This window comes from Pan paniscus, chromosome 8, assembly GCF_029289425.2.
Source record: "Pan paniscus chromosome 8, NHGRI_mPanPan1-v2.0_pri, whole genome shotgun sequence".
Classification (NCBI taxonomy): domain Eukaryota; kingdom Metazoa; phylum Chordata; class Mammalia; order Primates; family Hominidae; genus Pan; species Pan paniscus.
The window spans coordinates 103,273,576-103,289,505 of record NC_073257.2 but is presented as its reverse complement, the minus strand read 5'-3'; the positions used below and the strand labels follow the sequence as shown (position 1 = coordinate 103,289,505).

Sequence of the window (15,930 nt, the reverse complement as noted above, 5' to 3'; positions counted from 1 at the left end):
ATGGAGAAGATCTCCTCAAATAGATACAGAGAAAGTATTAGGACATACTTACATATATCAAGTAGAAGGCAAGAAGTAGAGGCAGTGGAGACAAAGCAGGAATGGCCCAGGAAAAAAAGGAGGAATCAGGGTAGCTTAGTAAAAGTCATTTATAAACTAAGAATGAAGGTACAAGGATGAAGAAAAGTCCATAAAGGAAAGAGTGAATGGATAAAAGGTCAACTAGAATAGCAAAGTGTCAAAGATGTCAAAAAGGAGAACAACAAGCAGGGGTGGTTAATTTTTCAAATAAATTTCTAAAATTCAATCTTTTATACTTTCATATGAGAAATCATGCAGAGAAGTGGACTTTACGTTTGTTTATGAGAAGATATTCAGCCTTTCCATTGATTTAACTTTCAGTATGAGCTAACTCATGTATTGGAGAGCTAAAGGATGACCATGAACTCTATGAAAAAGAACTTCCCAAAAAGGGGGATGACTTTTGGGAAAGACCATAAGAAACAACTGAAAATACTGTAAGGATTAATAGGTACAGTGGTCATTTCTCTAAAGATAGATGCACTTTATTACATGCCCTGTCCAATAAATTCCCCTTAACAAAATCAATTACCTTAACTATTTGTATGTATAAGACCTAACCAAGTTCCTTGAGTGAAAGATGTTTTTTCTTACTACTTACATCTTCACTGTCTACTATTCACATAGTGGATAAATATTCACTGAATTACTGTGCTCATATATGTTGTTATAAGATGCTAGGAAAACTTAATCTGAAGTGAAAAATTGTTTTTCACTTCCTAATAGGAAAATGCCATTAAACGTATTAGTAAAAAATTCAACCCACTAGCCTATAGATTTACACAGAGGAAGTAAAAGAAAATTAGAGACAATGAATATAGGCATTTGAATAAAACACAGAATACAGAGAGATAAACAATATTCTCAGTGGCTGACATTTGCTAGGATAAAGTGACAAAAATCTAACAGCTGAAGTAGTGAAGATTTGTAATAAAAATAAAAGCTGCTTGTAATAAAAAGGTAGAAAACATTATTAAAGTAACACCATTTAAAGACCAAAGAAAATCTATAAAAGCAGAGTGTTTTAAACTTCCTATAAAGATCCTCTAAGGAAAGATTCAATTAGCAGAGGCAGAGGAAAACAGTACCAGAAATGGAGATTCTATAGGAAATAACTGACAGCCTTCAAGGAATTTAAAAGTTCAGAGGCATTTTACAACATCTAATTTTACTTCAAAACTAATTGATTAAATTATTCACAAAATATGTTAGCTCTGACCTGGAAATCTTGTTGAGTTGCAAATAAAAATAGAGAAATAAAGGATAAAATTAGAAGAGAATGAATAAAAGGGCTAGAACTACCAGTGACATGAAATTCTGTAAGTCTAAGTTGGTCACCACTCTAAAAAACAGAAACCATGCATATGAATTCCCAGCAAAGGTATAAAAGGAGAAACAGAGGTGTGATTCTGGGCATTAGCCACTAGATGGTGGCATTGGCCCAAGACGGTTCAGTTGTGGGAATTGTAACCATTTGTAAGCATAGGATTGTCAAAGAATGGCATTTTATTCAATTATGTTAATTAAAACTTTGAAAGCAAACATTTTGAAGCATTAGAAAATTTGTCAACAAATTATCAAGGGTTTACTATAAACTGATCATAAAAATACCACAGTACTTGTTCACTCACCTTTACTACATTGTCCCCTGATTGCCCATTATTTCGTAAACAATCTAGACAGATAGCAATTTGTGGGTCACTTCTGTGATAATCTTTATCATCTTCATTTTCATCACCTTCTTCATCTACTTTCGGTTTGTCAGCTTTTGCAGTATCATCTGTATAATTTAAACAAAACTAAGTTAGCTATAAATCAAAGTTGATTTTAAAGTTAAGCAATCATACATTGATAATCAAAACAAAAATCAACTTTAAAAAATTTCCTAACAGTTTTTGAAGAAGAACTTAGTATCTTTAAAATGTTCCAACCAACTCAGCAATGGAAATATTTTGTAAAAAAAAAAAAAAATTGGAAACTTATTAACATAGCTTAAGATTTCTAGGCTCATTGGGACATCCAAATGAAAGATTCAGGACTAGCTGTATTTAGCCAAAAAAATGATTACAATTACTAGTTAGACTATATTAGAAAGTGGACAGGATATATAAAAATACTTCCAAATTATTTATAGGTGTATATATAAATTATACTCAAGTTTATAAATAAGTATACAAATTAAAACCAAATACTTTTCAAATGATAAAATTAAGTTCTCAAAATTTCAAATTACTATTCATAAAATCAGCCAGTGAAAAAAACGAGTATAATGAATTAGCTTTTTAACATGTATATAGCTATTAATACATAACATGTTACAACTCCATTAAAGAAATCTCAATGGCATACTTTATATTATATACAAATGTATTTCACCTATTACAAACCTGTAGCCTATAAATAATGCAGCTATATTTATCATTCATCTGTTGAGTAGTTTTAACTATATGTTGGATACACATCATACAAGGCCTGAGGGAACAATACTGAAACTAGAGCTATCATCCTCTCTCTCACAGTGGTCAGGGTATGGAATCAAATAAAGGCAAGTAAAAAAAAAAAAAAGAAAAAAACCAGACAAATACAGGATGTGAGAGGTAAAATGGACTATGCATGCACATATAAAAGAGACAATAAACCCAAACTTTGGGAGTGAAGCAGGGACGATTTCCAGATGAGATACCTCTAAGCTAACACTTGAAAAAATCAGCCAGCTAAACATTACATTGTAGAAAAGCTTCCCTGCAAAGTGACTGGCCAGATCCTTTTTGATGACTGTAGTAAAAGCACTACAGGTATACCATAGAGCGGGGAAGTGGGTTCTCTTTTTTCTACATGTTTTCTTCTCCTTATTTATAGAGAATATACATAGATAGGAGTTGCCTTCTATGAACCAAACTCCTAGCTCCAACAAAAAATCCGAATTCTCCACCCAAGCTAAAGACCAAATACCAGAAATACTTTAAAATGGGAGAAACAATAGGAAAAGGGAGATAAAATTCACAAAGTAGGCTACAGCCCTTCACAAGTTAAACTGTGATACGTAGAACCATAGAGTAAACCTACCACGTAACTTCTGATGACAATCCCTCAGGCTCCTGTCCTCTTGAATAGGCAGTCAAAAACTGGAATATTTAATTAGCCTTATCTTATCTGTATTTTTACTAGAGCACTACTACTATAATTGGTTGTTATTGTTTAATTGCAGTGTACACGTGGGTAAAACAAGCCCTAGTTATTTTTTTGGCCAGGCTTAGCTTCTTTGCCATTTTTTTGTTGTTGTTGTTACAGATAAAAAATAGTCTCTTGCTACCTTATTCTAGTCATCAAAACTATTCTCAAACTTCCCCTGCTCTAACAGCCTTGCACAGTTAAGTTGAACGAATAAAATGATAATCTCCATTTTACAGATTAAAAAAGAGAGATCTCATCCACCTTAATCATGTATAATTGACAATCCTATGATCTTATGGGAAAACCAAGATTGGGAGGCTGAACTTACAAGTGACCCTATAAGAACACACACACATTCTTGAATAACTTTAAATGATATTTAGGACATCCTAAATTAAATCTCATATTTAAAAAAATGGGAGCGATACTAGTTTCTTATAATTTTAATATCCCTTTGTGTAGATTTTATACATATATATATACACTAAAAGCCTTTTATCTGCTCAGTAATGTTTGCCCCTTTGCTGAAATTATTACTAAAAATTACTAATTGCTGAGTCTTTTGGGACCCAGAGGAGAAATCTGGGTGATGGAGAAAATTCCCATAAGCACCCAGAAATACTTTCTAAATTTCCATGATGTATAAGTTTGTATCACCTGAGCTCTACTTATAAAAACTTCATTCCAGAATATCAGAGCATAGTAAAATCTCCTGATCTGGCTCTCAGCCACATCTCAGCTCCCTCTCCTTTAGAGGCAAACATACAAAATAAACAAAACAAAAAACTCTTCACTGTTTAGTTGCAAGCTGTGGCTATTTCTTACTTCAGCTTCCTTTAGCTCCCTAGAAATTACCACTATAAACATCTAGCCAATCTTTTCTTTTATCTCCCTTTTCTCTTCCCAAAGTCCAATTTCCTCTATTTCCAATTACCCTCACTAAAGTGACTTCAGATTTACACTCATTTATATAAAATCTCATATAGAGAAAAAGGTTCGTAATGTAAATAAAAGGGTGCATGAATTTTGTGCAGGAAAAATGTGAGCCTGAAGAGACATATTAGTTCACCTAAACTACGAAAAGCTGACCAGTTTAAGAGGTGCTGTCAGAAACAGACATAAGAAAAAGTCACCTTGTCCATTTTCTTGAGGCTTATTTTTCTTCCAAAATTCAGATTCACGCTCAAGTTCTTCTAATTTAAAAGAAAGAGTATAAAAGTAAAAGTCATGAAATCTTTAATAGAAGTGTTGATTTCATAAAACACAAAAGTCTGCAAGAACCTAAAGAGCCACTTACGTTCTCGTAGTCCAGGGACCAGCTTAAATATAATTTCCTCTAATGTATTGTCCAACCTTCGAAAGGGGGGAGAAAGAAAATACTAACAATGAAGACACCAAGATCTGACATGTAAATAGTCTCAGATGTATAATCTCATATATGTTACAAAATACATACACAATTTTAGCACATCTACTATACCACACTCTTCTGTCCATGGAACACACTTATTTACAGCCTTCCCCAGTAGTAGACTGATAACAAAAATGGTCCCAGTCCCCAGCTCTCTCTATATCCAGACTCTTGAGCAAGACTTTGAAATTCCTCCCTTGACTAAGGATGGAGTTTATTCCCCTGCCTTGGAAATACGGTCTGGCTTTAAAACTTGTTGAGGCCAGCAGAATGTGGCACAAGTGACTGCTTGGTTCTAAGCCTAAGCCTTAAGAGGCATCAAATGCTTTTGTCTCTATTTCTCTCTCTCAGAATCCTGCTACCATGAGAACAAGGCTGGAGGATGAGAGACCATGTAGAAGAGAGCCAAGCTGCCCTGCTGAGGCCATTTTAGACTAGTCCACAGACAGCCCATCCCCCAAGATCAGCACAGCAGATTACCCAATGCACAGCTAACTGCAGTTGCATGAGTGAGCCCAGCCAAGACCAGATGAACCACCCAGCTAACTCAGGGAACCAGGAGGAATAATAAATGCTTGCTTTTTCAAGCATCAATTTAGGGGTTGTCTGTTATGCAGCAACAGCAGATACGCCCATTCTCAAAATCTCTACCACAGCTCTGGCTCTTTCCTCTAAAGGAAATAATCTCCATTCCTCTCTTCTGAGAAATTTAGACCACTTTATTGTTCTACCTTCTGAAATGAAAACTTAAAATGTTTATCTTGACATTTTTCTCATTTTCTTTCCTGCCATATAACTAACTCATCTTTTTCATGGCTTTTTGTCTTCAATCCCATTCTCTTGCCCCCACAACACCCCCTTCCTGCCTCATCTCCTTCATCCTGCTCAACAACATTACTCTTCTACAAGACTACAAACACATAGAGGTTTCTCACATCTTAAAAAAAAACCCAAAACCTTTCTCAACTCATTAACTCTTTTCAAACTATTATTCTGTTTCTCAATCTTTCCTTCTAACTGGAAAAAAATGTGAAAATAAAACCTACATTATTTCTGTCACATACTCTGTTTTGCTTCTTTTACTCTACTGAATTCTCAAAATCATCTATAACTTCCATACTGAATAGGTTTAAAATTTTTAGAATTAAAATTTAAACTTAAAAATTATTTTTTAAGTTTATATTTCTTCCATATTGCTCTGCAGCAGTTTGACAGTGTTGTCTAACACTGCCTGCCTCCCTGAAAATTTCCTTTGTTTTTTTTTTTAATGTTCAAGTCTGTTCTTTCTTTATTACTAAGCATTTTTCTTTTTCCCAGCTACTTTTAAATCTGATATTCTCCCTTGCTTTGTACTCTGAACTCTTTGACCTTTTCTGTCTTCCTTGTGGATTTCATCTGCTTTTGTGGCTTCAAAACTAACATATAGGCAGATTATCTATCTATCTATCTATCTATCTATCTATCTATCTATCCATCTGCCTGCCTATATATCACATCTCTCTATTGATTTCAAGTTCCATATTTCCAACAGATGCTAAACATTTCAAGTACCTCCTTTTATTAATCTATGTCAAGATTGTCTCATCTATCCTCCTCCAATAAAATACTAAGTACCCCAGTCATTGTCTTGCTTTTTTTAAACTAAATTTTTAAGTGATACCATAATTCTTCCAAATCAGCTCAAAATATGAGAATGATCTTAACTTCTCTCTTTCCCTTCATTTACACATTTACTCACCAAGCCACATTCAGAGCTCCCTCTCAATATCTGTCCCACCTATTCTCCCAACAATTCTTCCATTCCTTCAATTAATTACCATTCTGCTTTGAGCAGAGCAGAGACATGTTCATAATAAATCTTCCTAAAGTGCTAATCTGATTGTGTTAGTTCCCTGCTCAAGGACTAATTTCTCTCTACTACCTGACTTCATGTGTTTATATAACTTGAGTCCAACCTACAAACCATAACTGGTACTGTTTGCTCACTGTCTCCCTTCTCTAGCCAACTGGCTTATTCAATTATCCCAAGAATTCCTTGTCTTTTCCAATTCATTTTTCTCCCTCATGTTTTACATCCTGGCTCAAATACTCTCTGTACTCTCCGACCAAACCAATGCTACCTTATTCTTCAAGACAAGGTCATTCGTAAAGTTTTCCCAGACTATTTAATAGTAGGAGTGCATAAAAAACAGCACTTCTCACTACATACAAACAGATCAGGAACCAACTTAGTTTCATTTCGGTTTCCTCTGAAACATTACTTACTACTTTGATGCCCTTTCTGTCCTTCCAGCCCAATTTAGGACTAATCTGTTCTATGGTCAGTCATTAAATCACTTCCTCATATGTACCCTTGATTTGTCTCTCTCTTACTTGCTCAAAATTATTTAGTACAACTCAGGTTAAATCCAACTTTCCATCAACTCTGCACTGGCACCCATGGCTGGATAAAAACACAACCATACTCCTTCAAATTCCTAACTACAACCCAAACATGCCTTTAAGTTTGCCAGGAATCATACTACACTCACAAGTGCACTGATCTTCTCACTCCCCTGGACAACACGCTTTTTTCTCGCCCTAACTCTCCAAATCCCTTTCCTCTATCCTTAATTTTGACAGACAAACACTTTCTTCTCAATGAAAAATGTCAAAGCAATGAAAAACAAACTTTCACAGGCCCCGGCCACCATACCTACCTATAGCATCTGCACCATGTACTCGCTGTCTGCCTGCCTGTTACTACAATTTTTTTTGTCAATGCTCCCACTGAAAACCAGTGTCTCCTCTTAGGCTGTGAGATTGCATTCCCTACTCTCCCACATGATTAACTTTCTGCTTTCTACTGGATCATTCCCTTCAAATATGCCATTATTTCTCCTATATCAAAACAAAATAAAGAACCTTCTTGGCTGCACTTGACAGCAACCCCCCACCCCATTTCTTTGCTCCCATTTGTAGCAAAACTCCTTGAAAGAGTTGTCAATACTATACTCACTGTTGCTAATTCCTCTCCCTCCTTTCCTCTCTTAAAACAACCCAGTTAGGTTTTTGGCCTCACAGCTCTAAAGAAAGTGCTCTTTTCAAAGTTGATGACCTCCATGTTGCTAAATCCAACCAAGAATTCTCAGTTTTCACCTTACTTGTACCCATGAACAACAAATGACACAGGTGGATCACTCCGTCTCCTTTGACATACATACTATCTTCACTTGACTTCTAGAGCACCACACACTCATGGATTTTCCTCTACCTCACTGGTTGTGCCTTCTCAGTTTCCTGTGCTGGCTCCTCCTCTTCTCTCTGAACACTTAATGCTGGAGTTCTCCAGGGCTCAATCCTTGGTCCTTTACTCATGCCTCTCTGTACTCACTCCCTGAAGTGATCTCATCCTGCCTTACAGTTTGAAAGACCTTCTATATGTTGAAGACTACCAAATGTTTTTCTCCAGCCCAGACCTCTCCCTTTGAGTTCTAGACACATATATCCACTTACCAACTTCCTCTCTTCTCTGAAATGAATAACTCAGCATGTCCACAATTGAAGTCCTGATCTACCCCTTCCTTGCTCTATTATTAATCTTCCCAACTCAGTTAATGGCAACTCCATTCTTCCAGTTGCTCAGGTCAGAAATCTTAAAGTCATGTTCAACTCTTTTCTTTATCCCATATCCTATATCCAATCCATCAGCAAACCTTGCTGGATCTACTTTCGAAATATATTCAGAATATGAGCATTTCTTGTCCCCTCTACTGCTACCACTGCTCACCAGGGTCATTGCAATTACTTTCTAACTGTTCTCCCTGCTTCTACCCTTGCCTTGTTATATGCACGGTGTTCTCAACACAGTCATCAACATGTTCATATCGGATCAATCCTCCAACCAAAATCCTGCAGAGGCTCCCCATTTCATTCAGAGTAAAAGATAAAATGTTTACAGTGGCCTACATGGCCCTTCATAATCTGGAATCTCATGATCTCTCTGCTCTTGTTGCCCAGTATTCTGTCCCTCACTCACTGTTCCCCAGCCGCCCAGGTCTCCTTGCTGGTCGTCCAACAAGGTGTAGATACACTCCTGACTTAGGCACTCTGCACTGGCTGCTCCCTTTACCTGGAATAGGCATGCTTTCCTAGACCTATCCATGGTTAACCTCTCACAGTCTCCAAGTCTTCGCTTAAGTCTCACTTTCCCACAGAAGCCTATCATCACCATCTTATTTAAAATTGCAATCTGCCCCCACTTCACACTCTTGACCTCCTCACCCCACAACACTTTCCTCTTTCTTGCCTTTGCAATTTTCACTTTCTAACATACCATGTAAATTACTTATTATATGGTTTATTGACTGTCTCTCACTACAAAAATATTAAATCTACAAGGGCAAAGATCTTTATTTTGTCTGCGAATGGACCTCAAGCACCTAGAATAGTGCCCAGACATAGCAGGCATCCAGTAAATATTTGCTGAATGAATGATTCCCCTCATGGAGCTCTCCATCTTCCTTCTATTGTCTATATAAGTGATGTCCAATAGAAATATAATGTGAGTCAAATATGTAATTTTAAATTTTTAGTAGGAACATTAACACCAGTACTTTATACCTTTTATATAAAACTAACTTTAATGTTTTGCTATATATTAAAATATCTTTAATAATACATTTAGTAATTTTTATTTATTGAACAATAAAGTTATATTTAGTGGAAAAATATTTACACTGCTTCAGGTTTTAATTGAAATTAAATTAGAAATCCCATTCCTCAGTTGCACTAGCAACATCCAAAGTGCTTAAGAGCCACATGTGGCTAATTGCTACCGTACTGGAGAGTACAAATACAGACTGCTCGTTCCCCAGGCCTGCTGCACAACTGTCATATCCCTTCACCTCTCTGCTATGCTAGAGTCATTTATTCTTTCTTGGTTTATGCTCCAGCACATCTCCCAATAGCTTACTGAGAAAAAGTACATAGAAGGTAAATTTTTTGCTACATGTGTCACAGGCAATTTAGGCTTCTAATGAAGGAGCCTAAATTCCCCTTATTTCTGGCTAACAAAATCCAATTATGTTCTGGCTGCAATGTGGCCACCTGCAGGGATAATTCATGATTTGTTAAAGCATTTCAAAACCCACCACATCACTTTACCTAGTGGCTGTCATGTGACCTAGTTTTGGCTAAAAAGAAGCCTGCTGTAGGAAACTTTGGTAAAGATCTTCCCCTCCCCACAACCTCCTTAGTCTCCTGGTATACTCAGGCCTCTGAGCTCAACTATCACCATCACCAGTTTGCTTTCTAGCTTTCAGTTTCTGCTGACATCTCTTCTGCTACCATTTCTTCTTATCCTTTAAAAAGTGTTTACTGAGAACCTATCATGTTTCAGGAGCTATCCTAGCTGTCAAAGATACAGGATATCTTGTTTTTATTATCTCTGAGTTTATGTCTTTAAAAAAATTCCTTTGTGGTAATTTCGGTGGAATTTTAGGAGGAAAAGATCTCTATAAAGGACATCATTAAATTAAGAAAACTGGAATATGGAAGTTAGGTTAAAGTATTATACCAACGCAATCATACTGTGGTTATGTAATATAATATCCTTATTCTTAGGAAATATACACTAAAGCATTTAAGAGTAAGGGGCCATGACACATGTAACTTACCCTCAAATAGTTCAGAAAAAAATAAAGCATCCAATACACATATGCACATGATAAAGCAAACGAGATAAAATGTTAATAAGAAGCTAATCTGGGTGAAGAGAATGCAAGTGGCTCTTGTACTACTTTTATTTGGGGGATTCTAAGTTTGAAGTTATTTCCAAATAAAAAGTTAAAAAATATATGATGTTATACTTTAGCCAAGGCAGCGGGTTTGATTAAACAGTGACTGGATTCCTTCAGGTATCTAATGGTCAGAATCAAAAGATTAAGATAAATTGCCTTATGATGTGGCCCTTTAAGAACAGAGAAGGTAATAATTATTAACTGTCTGTTTTTATTAACAGTTTATTTTAATAAAAATAAGTTATTATAGATTTTAACAGTTGGTAATAATCTTTCATTACAACTGGATATTAACAGTTTTTTATTTTAAAATTAAGAAAAGAATTACTTGAGAGAAAATGTTTGCTTTATTCAGTTTCCTTACTGCAGTACTACTGACATTTGAGGCTGGATAAATTTTGCTGTGTGGGGCCTATCCTGTGCATTGTAGGATGCTTAGTAGCATCCCTGTGCCCTGTCTACTAGATGCCAGGAGCACCCACCCAGATCTGACAACCAAAAATGTCTCCAGATATTGCTAAATGTATCCCGGGGGCAAAATCACCCCCGGTTGAGAGGCACTGATATAGATCTAACCAGAACAAGGCTTACTCAGAATTACAGACCAGAGTTGACCAGTGGTTCCCAAATGTTAGCATATATTAGCATCATCTAGAGAGCTTGCTAAACGAAGTGATCTCCAATCCCAAAGTTTCTGAGTTAGCAGGTCTGATGTGTGGTCTGAGACCTGTCACTTCTAACATGATACTAATGGTTTGGGAACCACACTTTGAAAACCACAGGGCTAGACATTTACCTGTAGACAAATTATCCCAAACAGGCATTAAACTTGAAAAACAAGAGGCTGAAATGTAAGATTTGCAAATCCAGATTTATAGAATGATGGCAAATATCACACAGATAAGAGAGTTATGAAAGGTTCCAGAGACTATCTAGCTCTATCTTTAGATGAGTAGCTTCTTTTTTTTTTTTTTTAAGTTCAAAAGTACTAAAAAGCTAACTACGGAATTGACCCCTTTTGTGCTTTTCACTGGATTCTAGACGAGTAGTTTCTTAAAGATCACACAGGTGATCTGCCTTAGAGCTATGGTGGGAACAATGAAATGAAAATGGGTCTAGTGGTGAGGACATACGGCCTGTAGCTGGGAAGTGGCATTTGAGGTATTCTGTGAAACCTTAAGTCAAGTCATATCACTTCTCTAGATTTCCTAATTGGGAATAAAGGGATTTGGATTAGAATCTCATAGACCACTTCCAGTTTTAAAAATATATGATTAGGCCAGGTGTGGTGGCTCACACCTTTATCCCAGCACTTTGGGAGGCCGAGGCGGGCAGATCACCTGAGGTCGGGAGTTTGAGACCAGCCTGACCAACATGGAGAAACCCTGTCTCTACTAAAAATACAAAATTAACATGGTGGCGCATGCCTGTAATCCCAGCTACTCAGGAGGCTGAGGCAGGAGAATCACCTGAACCTGGGAGGTGGAGGTTGCGGTGAGCTGAGATTGCACCATTGCACTCCAGCCTGGGCAACAAGAGTAAAACTCCACCTCAAAATAAATAAATAAATAAATAAATAAAATATATATTATATATATATATGATTATACTGCTAAAGTTGAGGGGTAAATAAATGGTAGTCTTAAAAAAATCTTTTAGGTTTTACATAAATGTTTATATACTTTTTGAATATATGGTAAATTAAAAAATTAACAGTCCTAATATTAGTCTTTCTATGAGTTCTTCCTCTTTCTACTACCACGTAGCTCAACATAACATAGACTATTAAAATACTGAAAATACCTGTAACCTAAATTCACTCTTACAGCCTAAGAGAAAGTTGTACTTTTAGTTTGGAAATGTATTTCTTAAATATTTAAGATGTAAAACCTTATTTTTAATACTCCTTAATAAAATACTTTAAAATAAAATGCTTTAAAATGAAAATCATAAGTCCTATATTAACTGAGTCAAGACAACATGAAATATTATGACATACAATAAAAATTAAGAGCCTATTCAATTTATGTAAATTAGATGAACTGTAAAATATAACATCCTTACCTCAACATTTCTAATGGATTTGTCTCATGAACTTGGTTGCCACACCTTGGGCAATCATTGCTATCTTCAAAGTGCTGAACAATACAAGTCTTACAGACTAAGAAGAAAGAAGATGTTAGGTTAAAATGCATCATATGAACGCTCATTTAATGTTAAACTAAGTGTAATTAGAAACAGACCTTAAAACTACCTACTACAAGTAGAACATCATTATTTAATTAAGCTTCAAAAACCTTACAATTGTAACACTGTAATAAAACCCAACTGCAATAAAAGTCTACTGCCACAAACAAAAAGCATACGCTATTTTGCTTATTGTTTTCTTAAATGCATTCACACACCAAATACTACTCTACTTATCATCATATTAAACTAAAAAAGCCGGTGTATTTACATAAAATAGGTTTTTCTCATTTAAAGAAGTAGGACAGAAAAAGATAAAAACTAAGTCTGCATTTATTTCCTTTGCTAAACATTTATTTAAATGCAACATAAATAACTCAATACAACTTGAGAGTTTTCAACCTGTTTGCATTACTTTTATTGGCAGGGTGCTCCAGGGACAAACTGGGAGTTACAATGGACTTTGCTGGCTTTGGCAGGGTGTAATGAGTTTCTGCTCATAGGTACTATAATTCCATGGAGCACAAAGTATGAATAATGGTATCAAGTTGGGACAAAGACATGAGAGGTAAATTGGAAGAATGACTGAAAAACTGACAGGGATAAATAAAATTTCAAATAAAGATTCTAAACAAAGACAATGGAAACATGACTTGTGGATTTGGGGCCACAAGCCTATATAGCCCACATTTCCTACAAACACTACTAATCTCTCTGGCTATAAATCTCTCTTATCTTTCACCTAAGCTTCTACTATATACTATGCCAAGTTTTGCCCCAAAACCTTAGACAATATTTACAGTACCTGAACTATAAAATATTAATTCAATTCCTCATCCCAATACTCCTCCTCCATTCTATTACCCCGTATAACCTGAAATTTTCACATGGTATAGATTGGCTCTCCTACTCCCCTTTCACAGCTGCATTTCAAGCTACTTCTTTCTCCTCAAGATCAACACTATCTAAAAGTTTACTTAAATGATTGGTCAAAACTAAACACTAGGATTCTTACAAATGAGATTAGGTTTGAAAATGTGACATATCACATATACTGACCAAAGCAACAATGGTCATGGAAGAACTCTACCAGGTATCTAATTTTAAAATCATTTAGTACATACAGAGATTAGCAGCATTTCCTCTTGTTTGTTTATTCATTGATTCAATAGGAATTTACTGAATGCTAGACATTATATTAGGAGTCGGGGATGCAGGGGCCAACAAAACAAAGCCCAAATTCTTATGGAGCTTATACTTTATTTAGGAAGGCAAACAAACAATTTTAGTTAGTGATAAGTGGTATTTTTACCTGCCTCCCCCTCTGCCCCCCAAAAATAAGATAGAGACAGGGTGCTGGGAGCCGGCAGCTATTTTAAATAAAGTGATCAGGATAGGACCCCTTAGCGACCCCTAAGTTGGTGACATTTGAGCAGTTTTGTTGGATGAATGTACCTGAATCCCATACTCTCTCTTTTCACCATTACACACAGCTATTAGGATAACATTGCCTTCATGACAATTCTCACAAAATGTGGGTAAAAGACAGTATCAGAAAACCTTAAAAAAAGAAAAAGCTTAGATATAAAAGCTTGGCCTAGAGCTATTATGTACAATTGAATACTTTGCCTTCTTCCCAAATTTCTTGTCCCCAAAAGGGTTTCTAAATGTCTTCTCAAGTCAAAATAATCTTTGGGAAGAGACAACTGCCTTATTATGCCAAGCTGAAGTAGAAGACAGAGAAGCTGAATTCCTTCAGAACATTGCTGGTATTTGCTCTTTTCCCAGGGATGATAGATAAGTCTCTGAAATTTGGGAAAGAGGCAAAAAAAAAAAAAAAAAAAAAAAAAAGAAAGAAATGAGAGTGGAGGGATTTTAAAAGCCTGATCCTGACATGGAGCTCTGATCTTTGTAGTTCAAAAGGTTTATTGTACTCAACGGGTTGGCAATCCTTGGTTGTCTACCAGGCTTGACCAAATAGAGAGGTATGTGACATGCCCAGAACAAGTCCTCACCTGGATCAGCCAAAAGGCTAAGGGTAGGACCCTATCCTCCCAGAAGCTATACTAAGCTAGGCTGCTCATGAAAGAGTTGTAGGGCTCAAGCATCCAAAGGTGCACACATTAAAGAGTAAAGTTATGCTAATTGCTTAAAGTCAAAGCAGCACCAGTACCCAAGAACAGTGATGAGGAATATTAATCTATATTCTAGATCTGGACTAACCAATAGAGAAGTCACCAGCCACATGTGGCTACTAAGCATTTGAAATGTGGCTAGTTTAAGTTCAGATGTAATGTAAGTATAAAATACACACTAGACTTCAGACATAACCTGAACAGGTAATCTCAATAATTTTATATTAATTACATTTTGAAATGAAAATATTTTAGAGATATTGTGTTAAATATATTATTAAAATTAATTTTACTTGTTTCTTTTTTAGTGTGGCTACTAGAAAAATTTAAATTATACACATGGCTCACATTTTATCTCTACCGAAGGGTGCTATTCTAGATGGAGACAGAATCCCTCCTATCAAGAGGTGAATTTATTTTCACACCAACAACTGAGATGCAGTATCTTATTCCACTTTTGCTGGTAAAAAAGAGGTTTCAATAGGCCCAGTCACCTGCCTATTCTGGTGAATGGCAGCAAAAAGACCTAAATTCAGGTTTTCTGATGCAATTTTTTTTTTTTTTTTTTCAGATGGATTCTCACTCTGTCGCCTAGGCTAGAGTGCAGTGGCGCTATCTCGGCTCACTGCAACCTCTGCCTCCCAGGTTCAAGTGATTCTCCTGCCTCAGCCTCCCTAGTAGCTGGGATTACAGGTGCCCATCACCATGCCTGGCTAATTATTTGTATTTTTAGTAGAGACGGGGTTTCGCCATGTTAGCCAGGCTGGTCTCCAACTCCTGGCCTCAAGTAATCTGCCCACCTCGGCCTCCCAAAGTGCTGGAATTACAGGCGTGAGCCACTGCGCCCAGCGTTGATGTGAATTTTTGAAAGCATTTTTTCAGAGGCTAATACCAAAAACTGTCTTTCCTGACAATTTTTTTTCAGATAGTTTTAGTAAAAGACAACTTTAAGATGCTGAACAATGTAATATTCTGACTTGCTTTGTTTTTCGTTTGGATGATTTGGTAGTAGTTGTCATTACTGTTATTATCATAGTTAACACTTAATGGGTTTACGTACCAGGCATTATCTTAAATATGCACATGTATCCAACATATTATGTCCATGTATGTCCTAATCAACATATATTTAATTCAATACAATTTAATAATCTAATCTTTA

General features: G+C 36.1%; 1 protein-coding gene across 10 annotated transcripts in view; it reads right to left on the bottom strand.

Annotated features, from left to right (window-relative positions):
• The window catches only part of PCGF5 (polycomb group ring finger 5), a 121,632-nt gene that overhangs the window by 31,125 nt on the left and 74,577 nt on the right, over nt 1–15,930 (bottom strand). For 7 of the 10 annotated variants that reach the window (XM_034931078.3, XM_055093127.2, XM_063607806.1 and 4 more), the window contains 4 exons: nt 12,511–12,607; nt 4,553–4,608; nt 4,389–4,448; nt 1,713–1,861 (listed from right to left, as the gene is read on the bottom strand). In XM_034931078.3, the coding sequence (XP_034786969.1) occupies nt 1,713–1,861; nt 4,389–4,448; nt 4,553–4,608; nt 12,511–12,607 (362 nt within the window). The remainder of the gene's footprint in view (nt 1–1,712; nt 1,862–4,388; nt 4,449–4,552; nt 4,609–12,510; nt 12,608–15,930) is intronic. The other 3 variants (XM_063607808.1, XM_063607809.1, XM_055093126.2) reach the window with 1 other exon arrangement.